General features: G+C 49.2%; 4 protein-coding genes across 4 annotated transcripts in view; 1 reads left to right on the top strand and 3 right to left on the bottom strand.

Moving 5' to 3' along the window:
- The window catches only part of ETH_00031110 (DNA replication licensing factor, putative), a gene marked incomplete at both ends in the record, with an annotated part of 5,661 nt that extends 3,712 nt beyond the window's left edge, over window positions 1–1,949 (bottom strand). The window contains 2 exons of the mRNA XM_013378734.1: window positions 112–519; window positions 1,902–1,949. Of these exons, the coding sequence (XP_013234188.1) occupies window positions 112–519; window positions 1,902–1,949 (456 nt within the window). The remainder of the gene's footprint in view (window positions 1–111; window positions 520–1,901) is intronic.
- Window positions 1,950–2,043: 94 nt separating this feature from the next.
- Window positions 2,044–3,652, top strand: ETH_00031105 (vesicle trafficking protein, putative; the record flags this gene model as incomplete). The annotated part of the gene is made up of 3 exons (XM_013378733.1): window positions 2,044–2,249; window positions 3,142–3,335; window positions 3,465–3,652. The coding sequence occupies 3 exons, from the start codon at window positions 2,044–2,046 to the stop codon at window positions 3,650–3,652; spliced, it is 588 nt and encodes a 195-aa protein (XP_013234187.1).
- Window positions 3,653–5,297: 1,645 nt separating this feature from the next.
- Window positions 5,298–5,729, bottom strand: ETH_00031100 (high mobility group protein, putative; the record flags this gene model as incomplete). Its single annotated transcript, XM_013378732.1, has 1 exon — window positions 5,298–5,729. The coding sequence occupies one exon, from the start codon at window positions 5,727–5,729 to the stop codon at window positions 5,298–5,300; it is 432 nt and encodes a 143-aa protein (XP_013234186.1).
- Window positions 5,730–11,618: 5,889 nt separating this feature from the next.
- ETH_00031095 (uncharacterized protein) lies at window positions 11,619–12,648 on the bottom strand (the record flags this gene model as incomplete). The annotated part of the gene is made up of 4 exons (XM_013378731.1): window positions 11,619–11,663; window positions 11,922–12,065; window positions 12,261–12,356; window positions 12,568–12,648. The coding sequence occupies 4 exons, from the start codon at window positions 12,646–12,648 to the stop codon at window positions 11,619–11,621; spliced, it is 366 nt and encodes a 121-aa protein (XP_013234185.1).
- Window positions 12,649–13,443: the final 795 nt, after the last annotated feature.

Genomic DNA, 13,443 nt, shown 5'->3' with positions numbered 1-13,443 from the left:
CCACAACTAGCTGCAGCTAGCTGCAGCTAGCTGCAGCTAGCTGCTGCAGCTAACTTCACATAGCTTCACGTAGCTGCAGCTATGTGGAGAGAGCTGCAGCAAGCCGCGTACGGTGTAATGTACAGCTCGCCATGAATAGTATACAGCAGCAGCAGCAGGAGCAGCAGCGACAGCAGCAGCAGCAGGCAGCTGCAATACAGCTACAGCAGCCGCCAGCTGAGCAGCATTAGCAGGAGCTGCAGGAGCAGCTGCAGCAGCCGCAGCAGCGGCGGCAGCAGCAGCAGCAGCTGCAGCAGCCGCAGCAGCGGCAGCAGCAGCAGCGGCAGCAGCAGCAGCGGCAGCAGCAGCAGCATGCAGGCAGCTGCTCAGCCCCTCCTTGCTGCTTATGCCTGGCGGTTTGCTGCTGCTCAGCAGCAGCAGCCGGCGCTGCGCCTGCAGCACAGTTCGCTGCTGCTGAGCAGCAACTGGCACTGCGCCTGCAGCACTGCTTCTCTGCTCCTGCTGGGGGAAAGCCGCAGCCTGCAGCGCAGCAGCAGCAGCAGCAGCAGGCGCCAGGTGACCCTGGGGGCTGCTTGCATGCAAATCAAAAAAGCGTTTTGGCCAAATCCCCCGCCCAAGTGGCCCCGAATTGGGTCTTTTGGAAGCTGCTGCTGCTGTTGCAGGTGCTGCAGCTTGTTTTAATTTACTTTGTTTTATTTTACTTCCTTTATTTTATTTATTTTGTTTATTTCAATGTGTAGAGGGGGCAGTGCTTGCCCCCAGGGCGGTCTGCATGTGCTGCAGCAGCAGCAGCAGCAGCAAGAAGTCCCTGGGGGCCTGCAGCAGATACAGTCGTGCCTGAGCCAACGAACGCTCGGCGACAGCAGCAGCAACAGCAGCAGCAACATAGCAGCGGCGCCAGCAGCAGCAGAAGGAACGACTACAACAGCAACGCCAATGCAAAGTGCTGCAGCAGCAACAGCAGCCGCAGCACTAACACTACCGCAGCGGGAGTAACAGCAGCAAAAGCTGCAGGTTTGCCAACAGGAACAACAGCAGCAGCAAAACAAAAAGCTGCACCGACGCCGGGAAGAGCAGCAGCAGCAGCAGCAGCAGCGGCGGCGCGATCCCTAGCAAAAGACACAGGAGAAGCAGCAATGCAAACGGCAACGCAGTTAGATGCAGTGATGTGCTCGGCAACAGCAACATCAATAATACCAGCAGCAGCAGCAGCTGCTGCTGCTGCTGCTGCAGCTGCAGCAGCTGCTGAGAGCTACAGCTCCAGGGGGGAGATCCCTTTAACAGCAGTTGAAATAAAAGATACATTATTAAATTAAATTAATTAAATGTGCATTATTGCAACCAGCAGCAACAGAAGCTGCAGACAGACCAGCAGGGGGCCTTCTGGGGCCCCGGCATGCAGCAACCTCAGGTGTCTATACACCTGAAAATGGACTTGTGCAGCTCTCTTGTTTTTAATTAAATGTATTATTTAATTAATGTAGTATCCTCTGCAGAAGCACAGAAGGACAAGAGGCCGAACTGCCTGCCTACGAAGGCATGCGTGCAACCGAGCAGCAGCAGCAGCAGCAGCAGCCGCAACAGCAGCAGACACATCATCTCTCGCTTCTTCCTGAGGCTGGCTCTTGGAGTCCAGCAGCGCAGCTGCTGCGCTGCAGCCTACGGCCCTGCAAGGAATAACAGCAGCTGCTGCTGCTACTGCAGCAGCAACAGCAACTGCTGTTGCAGCAGCAGCAGCAGCAGCTGCTGCTGCTGCAGCGTCCCCTGCTGCTGCAGATTAATAGCAGGAGCTACGGAACACGCTCGAGGCACTCGCAACTTCAAACCCTCCCTCCTCCTTGGGGGCCTCCGCGTAAAACCCTTAGCCCTAAACCCTAATTTAGGGTTTAGGAGCAACTCACGGTACTCCTACCTGAGCACCGTAGCGCCCCCACGTGAAAGCTGCCCATTAGGGTTTAGGGCTCAGGGCTGGGGCCGGGGTTTAGGGTTTAGGGTCTAGGGCCTAGGGTTTAGGGTTTAGGATTTAGGGTTTGGGGTTTGAAGATGTGCGACGTGACCTTCATTGCCCGGACCTCGGACGGTCTGCTGCTGGCGGAGGCTTGGTCGCCGCACTTCGGCAGCAGCAGCAGCAGCAGCAGCATGCAGCAGCAGGAGCAGCAGCAGCTGAAGCAGCAAGTCAAGGGCGTGCTGCAGCGGCTGCAGGGAGGGGCAGCTCAGGGGGCCATAGAGGCGGGGCGCCTGCGATTCTAGTAAGGCGCTGTTGCTGCTGCTGCTGCTGCTGCTGTAGCGGCTGCAGCTGCTTTTGCTGCTGCCCCCGTTGCTGCTGCCGCTTCTGCTGCTGCTGGATATTGAGTGTGCCCTCACCTTGTAAGCAGACAGCGCATTGGAATTTTACTTTTCTTCTTTCTTCTTTTCTAGTGCCCATACACCTGAGCTGTCTGTACACCTGAGCTGCCTGTACACCTAAGCTGCCTATACACCTGAGCTGCCCATACACCTGAGCTGCCTATACACCTAATTCTGGGGTTGTGCAAGTCTTTTATCTAATTGCTTTTAGTAATGTTATGTAAGTTTCTTTTTTCTAATTAAGTTCTTTTGTTTTCTGATTTATTTTGGAGTGTCTGTACAGCCAAGTGTGGGGTGTCTGCACACTTGCAAAAGTGTTGGGTGTCTGTACACCTTGCCACTGTGGGGTGTCTGTGCACCCGGGCATTGTGGGGTGTCTATACACCTCGCCACTGTGGGGTGTCTGTACACCTGGCCGCTGTGGGGTGTCTGTACACCTGGTCACTGTGTGGTGTCTGTACACATGATCACTGTGTGGTGTCTGTACACCTGGCCACTGGGGTGTCTGTCCACTGTGGAGTGTCTATCCACCTCCCCACTGTGGGGTGTCTATGCACCTTGGCACTGTGGGGTGTCTGTACACCTGGCGAGTGTGGGGTGTCTGTCCCGTGCGGGGTGTCTATCCAGCTTGGCACTGCGTGGTGTCTGTACACCTGGCGAGTGTGGGGTGTCTGCACACCTGGCGACTGCGGGGTGTCTGTACACCCTGCGCTGCAGGGTGTCTGTACACCCTGCGCTGCGGGGTGTCTGTACACGTTTTTTTTCGTTTTTTTTCGTTTTTTTCGGTTTTTGCAGCTACAAGCTGAGCCAAGGCGTGTCTTACTTGACAGTGTGTGCTGCTGCTTATCCGCGGCGTTTGGCGTTTTGTTATTTGGAAGAAATAATAAATTCTTTCGAAGACGAACTTCGTCTTTCTTTCGGAGCCCGCGGGGTGGACGTCTTCGCCATGCTCGAGACCCTCGAGACGCCCTACCACTTCATCAAGTTCGGTCAGCAGCAACTCTTTCGTTCCATTCAATTCACTTTAAGTGCTTTTATTTAGTCCAATTAAATCAAAAAGTTGCTCTTCAGCAGCAGCAGCAGCAGCAGCAGCGGGAAGTGCGCGTTTGCTGCTGCAGAAAGAGTGCTGCAGAAGAAAAGACAAGAATATGCAGATCCTGGTTCCTCGCGGTCTTTGGCGCGGCTTAATGAGTCTCTTGCAGAAGTTTCAGATTTGATGAAGCAAAACATTGAAGAAATACTTCAGAGGGGGGACAACTTGTCAGGTCAGCAGCAGCAGCAGCAGCAGCAGCAGCAGCAAGAGTAGGGGGGCGGGCAGAAGGGGAGCGGGAGAGGCGGCAGGAACGGCAGCAGCAGCGAAATTCCAGCAGCAGCGACAGCAACAACAGCAGCGCAGGGAACAGCAGCAGCAAAAGCAGCAGCAGGAGCGAAATAGCAGCTGCAGCAACAGCAGCAGCAACAGCAGCAGCAGCAACACAGCAGCAGCAGCAGCAGCAAGGGGCTGCTCTTTTTGTTTTTGCTTGTTTGCTGCAGATGTTGGCAAGAGAGCCACAGACCTCAAATACGCAAGCGAGAAAGTGAGCCCTACCCTAAACCCTAGCGCCAAACCCTAAACCCTCACGCCAAACCCTAAACCCTAGCGCCAAACCCTGAACCCTAGCGCCAGACCGTAAACCCTAGCGCCAAACCCTAAGCCCTAACCGCAAACCCTAGAGAAGGGCGTCGCAGCAGCTGCATACAAGGACAGAAAAGGACTAAAATAGTACTTTTGAGGCTCCAAAAGATAAAAGTGATAAGAGTAATTATTTAAAATGCAGAAATAGACAAAACGCATGCAGTTGACACACGGGCGAGGTGTACATACACCGCAACCCCCGCAATCGCGAGCCTTCTGAGACCGCTGGAAAGCTCATTTTGTTTCATTTATTCTGAAGTAATTAAACAAATTTAATTAATTAATTATTATTTATTTATTTCATGTTTTTCTTCCTTTTTTGCGCAGTTTAAAGGCCTCGCGAAGGCTCTGAGCTTCAGGGCGCTGCTGCAGCAATATGCGCCTCTGGCCCTTGTGGCTGTTTTTGTGCTCATTATGCTTGTGTGGTTCTTCTACCTGTAAACCCTAAACCCTAGGCGCTAAGCTCCAAACCCCAAACCCTAAACCCTAGGTCCTAGGCGGGCCAGAGGGCGGTTTCTCCGGAAGCTACCAGAATCAGAAAGCCCTGTGTAACAAAAATATACATATTTATAAATTATATTTTGTGCAAATGTACAGACTTTTAAGGGTTTATAATTTCTCATTTGCAGCAGCAAATGCTGGAGCCCCTGTGGGGGCTTCAGAGCTGTTTTGAAGTGTACGAACACCCGAACAAAGCCGCCAATTTGCTTCAAAAAGTAAAATGAACTTTATTTAATTAATCTACTTATTTATTTCTTTTTACTATAGATAAATTCTGCTCATATGTGGCTTTCTACTCTTTTGAAAACACTCTGTCTTTCCCCTTTTTCCTTTATTTGCTTCTCGGTAGGTGTTGCTCTTTGCTGCTGCTGCTGCAGCAGCAACAGCAGCAGTAGCAAAAGCAGCAGCAGCGACAGCAGCAGCAGCAAAAGCAGCAGCAGCAACAGCAACAGCAGCAACAGCAGCAGCAGCAACAACAGCAACAGCAGGAGCAGCAGCAGCAATGGCAATGCAAAGGGCATGACGCAGGGACAAGTAAAATAAAGTCTGGGGCGAGTTAGGGTTTGCGTCGGGCAAAAAAAAGGCAAATGATGCCAAGGGTTAGCTAGGGTTTAGGGTTTAGGGTTTAGGGTTTAGGGTGACAATAAGCCCCAGACAAAAGACGACCAACTAAAGCCAACCAAACTAAAGAGGATCCAACCCTGCCCCACCCGTGTTGACTCTGGCGAAGGTTTAGGGTTTAGGGTTTAGGGTTTAGGGTTGGCGGAGCGGAAGACTATTTGTGCTGCTTGTAGGCGGCGAGGGCCGCAGCATATTTGGCCTTCTCCTTTGCTGCTGCAGCAGCAAACTGCTGCTTCTCTGCTGCTGCAGCAGAACGCCACATTTCCCCCAAAACCCTAGCCACTTCCTTCACATTGGACTTCAGTTCTGGCTGCTGCTGCAGCACTTGCTGCCTCTTGTCTCTTACAAACAGCATATAAGCCGAGAGGGGCCTCTTGGGGGCCCCTGGGTCTTTGGTGTGGTGGTGGTGCTTCTTGCTGCTGCTGCTGCGGGGCCCCGCCATGCTGCTGCTGCTGCTGCTGCTGCTCGGGTGCGCGTTGCTGCTGCTGCTGCTGCTCTTGCTGCTGCCAGATGACACTTTCGTTGGAAGAGCTGCAGCAGCGGAACTGCCCACGCCTCGCCGGCTGCTGCTCTTGTTGCTCGTCATACTCCAAACCGCCCGCAAACCCCAGACGAGGGTTTAGGGTTTAGGGTTCAGGGTTAAGGGTTTGCAGCTCCTAGTTACACTCAATCCACAAACTCAACACGCCAAACAACACTTCGAATGCCGCTTCGAAATAAAAGCCTGAGACGCAGCAGACGCCCTGACACGCCAGAGCCAAGTGACCCCAAACCCTAAACCCTAAACCCTAAACCCTACGTCGTAAGAAGCGGAGTTAGTGGCTTCTCACCGAAAAGAGAGCAAGCGGATCGCGTTTGAGAGAGCTTTCGTTCACGTCAGAAGTCTTTCCTATTGCTGCTATTGTCTTTGCTGCTGCTGCTGTTGCTGCTGCTGCTCGGTGGCGAGGGTGGTCGCGTGCTGCTGCTGCTGCGGTTGCTGCAGCGGCTGCTGCTGCTGCTGCTGCTGCTCCAGCAGCTGCTGCTGCTTGCTTTTGTGCTTTTCTTCCACAATATTTTTTCCTGTCTGTATTTTAATTCATGTTTTGTAGCAAAGTTGCAGGTTTGAGGGTCAGGGTTTGGAGTTTGGACTCCCAGCTGAGGGTTTAGGGTTTAGGGTTTAGGGTTTAGGGTTGGCCGTGGTCACCCAGGTGACCCTGGGGCTACCCTCGAAAGCCCTTATTAAATTTACTTTTTGTGTTGCTTTTACTCTTAAATTAACTCAAATTTTGTTTTGATTTGCCACCAAATAGTTCAAACCCCGGGATGGTACACTAGGGTTTAGGGTTTAGGGTTTAGCGTTTGCGCAGTGTCTGCGCGAAGCAAACACTTCAGTGACCGGGCCCTTGAGGCTTTCAGAGATACAGCAGCAGCAACAGAAGGCGCTGCAAACCCTAAACCCTGTTCTCAAACCCTAAACCCTATCCCCAAGCCCTAAACCCTAAACCCCCAACCCTACACTCAGCCGAACACTCCCTGTTGAGACGCAGCCCATTCCAGAGCTGAGCCTTAAACCCTCAACTCCATACCCTGAGGCCTAAACCCTAAACCCTAAACCCTAAACCCTAAATCCTATAGTCGTAAGCCCTAAACCCGAATTCCGAAATGCTAAACCCTCATTACCTCAAAGCAGTAGAAGGTGTGGGTGTTTTCATTGCGTACTCAACCAGCGCACTCCTAAATCCTAAACCCCAAACCCCAAACCCTAAACCCTAAACCCTGAAGCATGAACCCCTAACCCTTAACGCTAAGCCCTCAACCCTAAACCCCCAATTCTAAACCCTCAACCCTAATCCTTCAGCAGCGAACCCTGAGGCCTAAACCATAAGACCTATGACCTAAAACGTAAACCCCAAACCCTAGGCCATAAACCCTAGACCATAAACCCTAGGCCTTGAACCCTAAACCCTAGACGTTAATCCCTAAAAAGGGGTTCCATCTTTGCAAGCTGCAGATTTATCTCTCGAGGGTTTGTAGGGACCTAAGTTGGGGCGTATATACAGAGCATACATGCATTGGCCTTCTCCGCAAAAGGCCTTTTATTATTTTTCATTTAAATTGTTTAATTTAATTCTTTTTTTTATTTCTTTCAGCGTTCAATCCCATTCAAACTAAACAATTTTGGCCACAAGTATTTAAACATACATAAATCTATCTTATTTGGCTTTTAAATCCATAAAAATGCATTTCTTGAGTAAATGCATGCAAACAAAAATAAAAGGAAAGTTCGAAATTTCTTCAGAATTATATTTGACTAAAACGAAAACGCTATGTACATACACCTGAATTGGAATATGAATGTAAATTTAAATGAATTCAAATTCATTCGAATTCACTTTAATTTACGTGAATGAATTTAAATGCATTTAAATTCATTTATTTCAAATGCACTTAAATGGATTTAAATGCATCGTTGCTCTCTGAGCTTTCTGCAATTTGCATGCACTTTGTTTGTCTACTCATGCATAGATTTTTAAGTAAACTTGAAGACAATTAAAACACGAATAGTACATTTGCACGCAGCAGAAAAGCAACAAAAATGGATTTATTTGCTGCTGAAAATTCGTCGAAAAATAACTCCGGAAAAATTCCAACCAGCAGCAATTTCAGGTGTATGTACATCTCAAAGCTGCTTTTCTATCTGCCGCTTGCAGCAGCATATTATTGTTTTGTTTACTTATATAAATGGGGGTCTTTTCTTCTCTTCTTTCTCTCTAAATATATAAATATAATTTTTGAATAAATTTGATGGGTAAATAGAAGTGAAAAGTGCATCTAAATGCACACTTTAATACAATTATCTCTACATCTGCATTTTGGGGTACAGTTTGGCCACGCATGTGTCCTTATATATCTTAATTAATTAATAAATTTATTTATTTATATTAATATATTTATTTATTTACATTGATTGGTTGATTTATTCATTTGTATTGACGAGAAAAAGTACAAAATGCGCAAATATAATTCTAAATACTAATTTCACCAAATGTTTTTGCTGCTTCACTCATTTCTCAGAATGGGGGGCAACTATAAATGAATTTGCGGACATAAATAAAGCAGCAGCAAAAGCAGCAGCAGTAGCTGCTGCTGCTGCTGCAGCTGCAAGAGCTGTTGCAAGGTCTGCAGCGGCAGCGGCTACTGCCTCAGCTCCAAGGTCTGCAAGTCCAGCAGCAGCCGCAGAAGCAGCAGCAGCAGCAGCAGCAGCAGCACGAGGTATGCGCTTCTGACTTTGGCTAAGAGGCGATATATGAAAGCAAGAAGAAGCGTCACTTTCAACAAAATAGTTTTGAAAAGTAAAAACGAAAAGTTAACCAAATTCCTTTCTTAATAGAGCTCCGAGTCCGGGAATTGAACCCGGGTCTTCCGCGTGACAGGCGGAAATACTAGCCACTATACTAACTCGGACTGGTGCTATGCGCTGCAGCAGCAATAGCAGCAACAGGAAAAGCAATGCAGCAGGAGCAGCAGCAGCAGTAGCAGCAGCAGCAGCAGTAACAGTTTCAGCAACTGCAGCAGCTTCCGTGTGCAATGCCAGACGAGGCAGCAGCAGGCTTAAGCAACTGCAAAAGCAGCAGCGGCTGCAACACAAACAAGCGCTGCTATAACTGCAGCAGCAGCAGCAGCAGCAGCAGAAGCAGCCTTGCCAGCAGCAGCACAAAGAGCAGCAGCAGCAGCATCACGATGTTCCCAAAACGATATTTTCCTATATTACCCAACGCAAGCCAGTGTGTACGTACACTTGAAACTTTCTGAGATGAAGATCTACATTGAAAAAAGTTTGAATAAATTAAAAAAAAAATTCAAATTTAAAAATTAATTTAAATAAATAAAAATAAATTTTAATTTAAAGGTTAATTTTGACTTTACTTGCAAACCAACTCGGCCTTCTAAGCCAGTCAAAGGAATAAAGGAGGCCCCAAAGAAGGGAAAAAAGAATATTAACATCAAATAAAATAAAAATAAAAATAAATATTTAATAAAATGATTTTAAAAATTAAATTAATTTATTCGAAGGGATGTACGTGTACAGAGTGGCCCATCCTCGGGTGTACTGACAGCTGGTGGAAGACGATCATTCAAAAGCTGTGCATGCAGCGATACTTTGAAATGAAATAAACAGAAAAGAATGAACTTTAACAAATAGAGTAAATAAATAAATAATAATACCCGTTTAATTAATCCTTCAAAAACTTAAAAAGCTCCGAGTCCGGGAATTGAACCCGGGTCTTCCGCGTGACAGGCGGAAATACTAGCCACTATACTAACTCGGACTGAAAGGATCCGCAGCAGCTGCTGCATCAACAAGAGCAGCAGCGGCAGCAACAGCAACGGAAATAGTAGCAGCCGCGTTTCCTCTGGTAGTAAGAGGTCGGGCAGTAGCAGCAGTAACATAAGCAGCAAGCACAGCAGCAGCAGCAGAAGCAACGGTAGTAGCAGCACCGTAGGCAGCAACAGCAGCGTAGGCAGATGCAGCAGCAGCAGCAGCAGCATCTGCAGGAGCTGCAGTAGAAATATTAGCGGTAACTAAACATAAGAATATATAGCGGTCCACTACTAGCTGCAGCGGCATCAGAAGCAGCAGCGATTGGAGCAGCCAAGGCAGCAACAGCAGCACAAAGACAATAAGCGGAAGCAGGGATAGCAGCATCAACAGCAGCAGCAGCAGCAGCAAGAGCAGCAGCAGGCTCTGCTGCTGCAGCAGGAATCATAAAATCAGCAGGCTTTCCATGCTGGGTGTACATCGGAAGCTCTTCCCTTCTGTAATCTAATGAATGCATAAAAGCAAAATATCATTTTATAAATAGATAAAAAGAAAATAAAAATTAAATAACTGATAATTATAAGCATAGGAGTAAATAAATATAGATATAAAACAGTCGCTGCTTCCTTGTGGGGCCCTCCTTTCCATGAATAAAGGCAGTTAATAAATATTTTAGAGCATTAATTCAGAAATATAATTTATTTTATTTTTAAAATACTTTTAGATAAAGATATGAACATTTAATTGCATGCAGCGCATGCAGCTGCTGCGTCTTGGCCTAAATTGGAGTTTGTTTTCAGCCATGCCTTTGCATGCAGCTATAAAAGAGGAACAGGAGAGTTTTAAAATATATTTTACTTTGTATTTAATAAAAAAGATCTTGAAATATATTTTAATTTTTATTTAATCCAGAATTGAGCCGATTGGCTGCATGCGAGCGCTCGCGCGAGACGCGGGGATTCAGGTGTACGTACACTCGAATTTCAAACTGACACTCCAGGTCCAAACATGAACTCAATTTGAATAAAATAAAAGCAGAATACAACAAAAAACAAAATAATCTAAATATATTCTTAAATATGAATGTAAATGAACTGTAAATACAACTAAATAAAACATAAATGACAACTTTGCATATGCATATGTTCACAAGGGAAGCGGTTTTAAGACTCCATCATAAATGGCTATAAAAGACCCAACAAAAGTGTGTTTTCTTCGAAAGTTAAACAAAATAAATAAAATTGCATGACTTCTCGTTTTTAAATAGTTCTGGAGTCCATTTATATTTAAAACTGCACATGAATGTCCACCTCGAAGCATCTGTACTCCCGCACTTGCGGCCTAATCAACAGGCGTTTGCACGTATGCATCCTCTTGCTGCTGCTGCTTCTGCCACTGCTGCTGCCGCTGCTGCTGCCACTGCTGCTGCTGCTGCCACTGCTGCTGCCGCTGCTGCTGCTGCTGCATGCAGACGCGAGACGCCCATTGACCCAGTAATATATTGGTTTATTTGAATTTTCAAACAATTGCAAGTGCTTAGCGCATGCAAATTCATGCGCTTCACTGTAAGCTTCTGGCTAAGTAAGTGGACAAGTGCAATTAGTTAATCTAATAGAACGAGCTACAGGCTTGCTGCTGCGGCTCCCATTTGCTGCTGGTGCCTCCCTGCTGCAGCAGCAGCAGAAAACTCCATTTGTTTCGTGGATGCAGAACCAAAGCCTCCAAGGGCAAACGCTCTGCAGCAGAAGCTCCCTAGCGCACACTGCGCAGCAGCAGCAGCAGTAACAACAGCGGCAGCGGCTGCTGCTGCTGCTGAAACACGCTACAAAGACAAAACTGCCCCAAAAGCCCCGCAGCCCCGGGGAACCCAAGGAGACCCTTGGAAGGAGCAGCCAAGCTTGCTGCTGCTGCTGCTGCAGTACTCATAAGAAGGCAGCAGCAGCTGCAGCAAATGCTGTTGCTGCCTGACCGGCATAAGCAACACAATCTGCAGCTGCTGCTTAAACACCAGCAGCAGCAGCAGCAATTTACTTTCTTCTCACCAGCAGCAGCAGCAGCAATTTACTTTCCTCCCACCAGCAGGCCCGCAGCTGCAGGCTGCTGCTCTGGCGGCATCCCGGCAGCACCAGCAGCAGCAGCTGCTGCTGCTGCTGCTGCGTTGCTGCAGCTCCTGGTCTACGGCATCCATTCACTAGGCAAGCCTTGAGTTATCACGTACACCTAAACCGCAACAGCAGCAGCAGCAGCAGCAGCAGGGACAGTGTAAGTGCAGCAGCAGCTCTGGGCCTCAGCAAGGCGCTGCAGTCGCCTGCACCTAAATGCGCACTTGCAGCTGCAGCATCTGCTGCAGCAGCTGCTGCAGCGATGTTGCGGAAACCGCAAGAGTTGCTGCTGCCGCAGGAAATCCCGGCGCAGCACAACCAGCAGCAGCAGCGGCTTCTGCTGCTGCTGCTGCTGCTGCAGCAAACTGAAGCTTGCCTGATCTGTGGGGCAAAGCTTGAGGTCCCTGCTGGGGCAAGAAATGACTATGGCTAAAGGCTGGTCCTGCAGCTCCAGCTGCGGGGAACTGGTGAGCTGTCTGTACACCCCAACTGCAATCTTCTTCTCCATGGTCAGCAAATGCTGCAGCAGCAGCAGCAACAGCAGCAGCAGCAGCAGCAAGACCAGTATGTGGGGATCAGAAAAAGCTGCAAAAGAACTCTCGGACGCCGCAAAGGCGAAGTGCCTTCCACGCAGCGCCGGTTGCCGCAGCAGTAGCAGCAGCAGTAGCAACAGCAGCAGCAACAAAAGCAGCAGCGGCAGCAGCAATCAGAATACCTCAAAAAGTCTCCTAAAGGAGCTCCCAAAGAACATCGGCGGAATGCTCTCCAAACAAAGAGGAACAGCCGAGCCCCCGCGCGCTGAAGGGCGGGCCTAAAGCAGCAGCAGCAGCAGCAGCAGCAGCAAAAGCAGCAGCGGCAGTTACACTGCTGCAACTCCAACTCAGCAATCGTGGCAGCAGCAGCAGCAGCTGCAACTACTGCGGCTTTAAAGGCACAAAAGTGAAAACTTCAAGCAATCCGAAGGCAACAACACTCTCTCTTGAAATGCACCAGCAGCAACAATAACAGCAGCAGCAGCAGACCAGGACAAGGCTGTTAATAACCCCGACTTCGACTGAGTACTTGCTGACGGGCAATGCATGCGCCACAGCCCCATAAAACATTTCCTCCACACAGGCGTAGCCAGAAGCAAAAAAGAGAGACCTGAGGGAGCAGCAGCAGCAAACCGCAGCAGCACGGCCGCGCTGCAGCAGCATAGCAGCAGCAGCGCAGCAGCGGCGGCGCCGAAGCAGCAGAAGAAGCGGCGTAGCTGCTTCTGCAGAAGCGGCGCAGAAGAGGCAGTGCAGCAGCAGCAGAGAAGCAGCAGAAGATGCAGCGCAGCAGCAGCATAGCTGCAGAGGCAGCAGCAGCAAAGCAGCCAGCTGCAGACCGCAGCAAACCCAGCAAGGGGCCCCACCAGCAGCAAGCGAGCTGAAGCAGCAGCAAGCGGGTTGAAGCAGCAGCAAGTGGCATGCAGCAGCAGCAAGCGGGCTGTAGCAGCAGCAATCGGGCTGCAGCAGCAGCAGCAGCAGGCCTCCCTGAGTGTGCATTTTGTCTTCTTATTTTAAATTTGTCTCTTTTATATTTTGTCTGTCTCCTTTTGCTACTGTCTTTCTTTGCTTCTCCACAGCAGCAGCAAATAAACATACTGATTAATTAGAATTAATTAATTTATTTATTTATTTATTTGCTGCTGCTCACCTCAGCCACGGCGGCCGCGCGTAGCTGCTGGAGTCATACTCAGGCGCCTCCGCCAGGGTGAAGTCGCAGTACTGGAGCAGATTCGACTGCAGCAGCAGCAGCAGCAGCAACAGCAGCAGCGGCGGCGGTGGCAGCAGCAGCAGTGGCAGCAACAGCAGCGGGAATGGAACGACAGCAGCGACAAGGCGACGGAGGCAGCAGCAGAACGAGGACCAGCA

Source organism: Eimeria tenella, genomic scaffold, assembly GCF_000499545.2.
Source record: "Eimeria tenella Houghton genomic scaffold, Eth_scaff96, whole genome shotgun sequence".
NCBI lineage: Eukaryota > Apicomplexa > Conoidasida > Eucoccidiorida > Eimeriidae > Eimeria > Eimeria tenella.
Note: the sequence above shows the minus strand (reverse complement) of the source record. Positions and strands in the feature narration are given on the sequence as shown.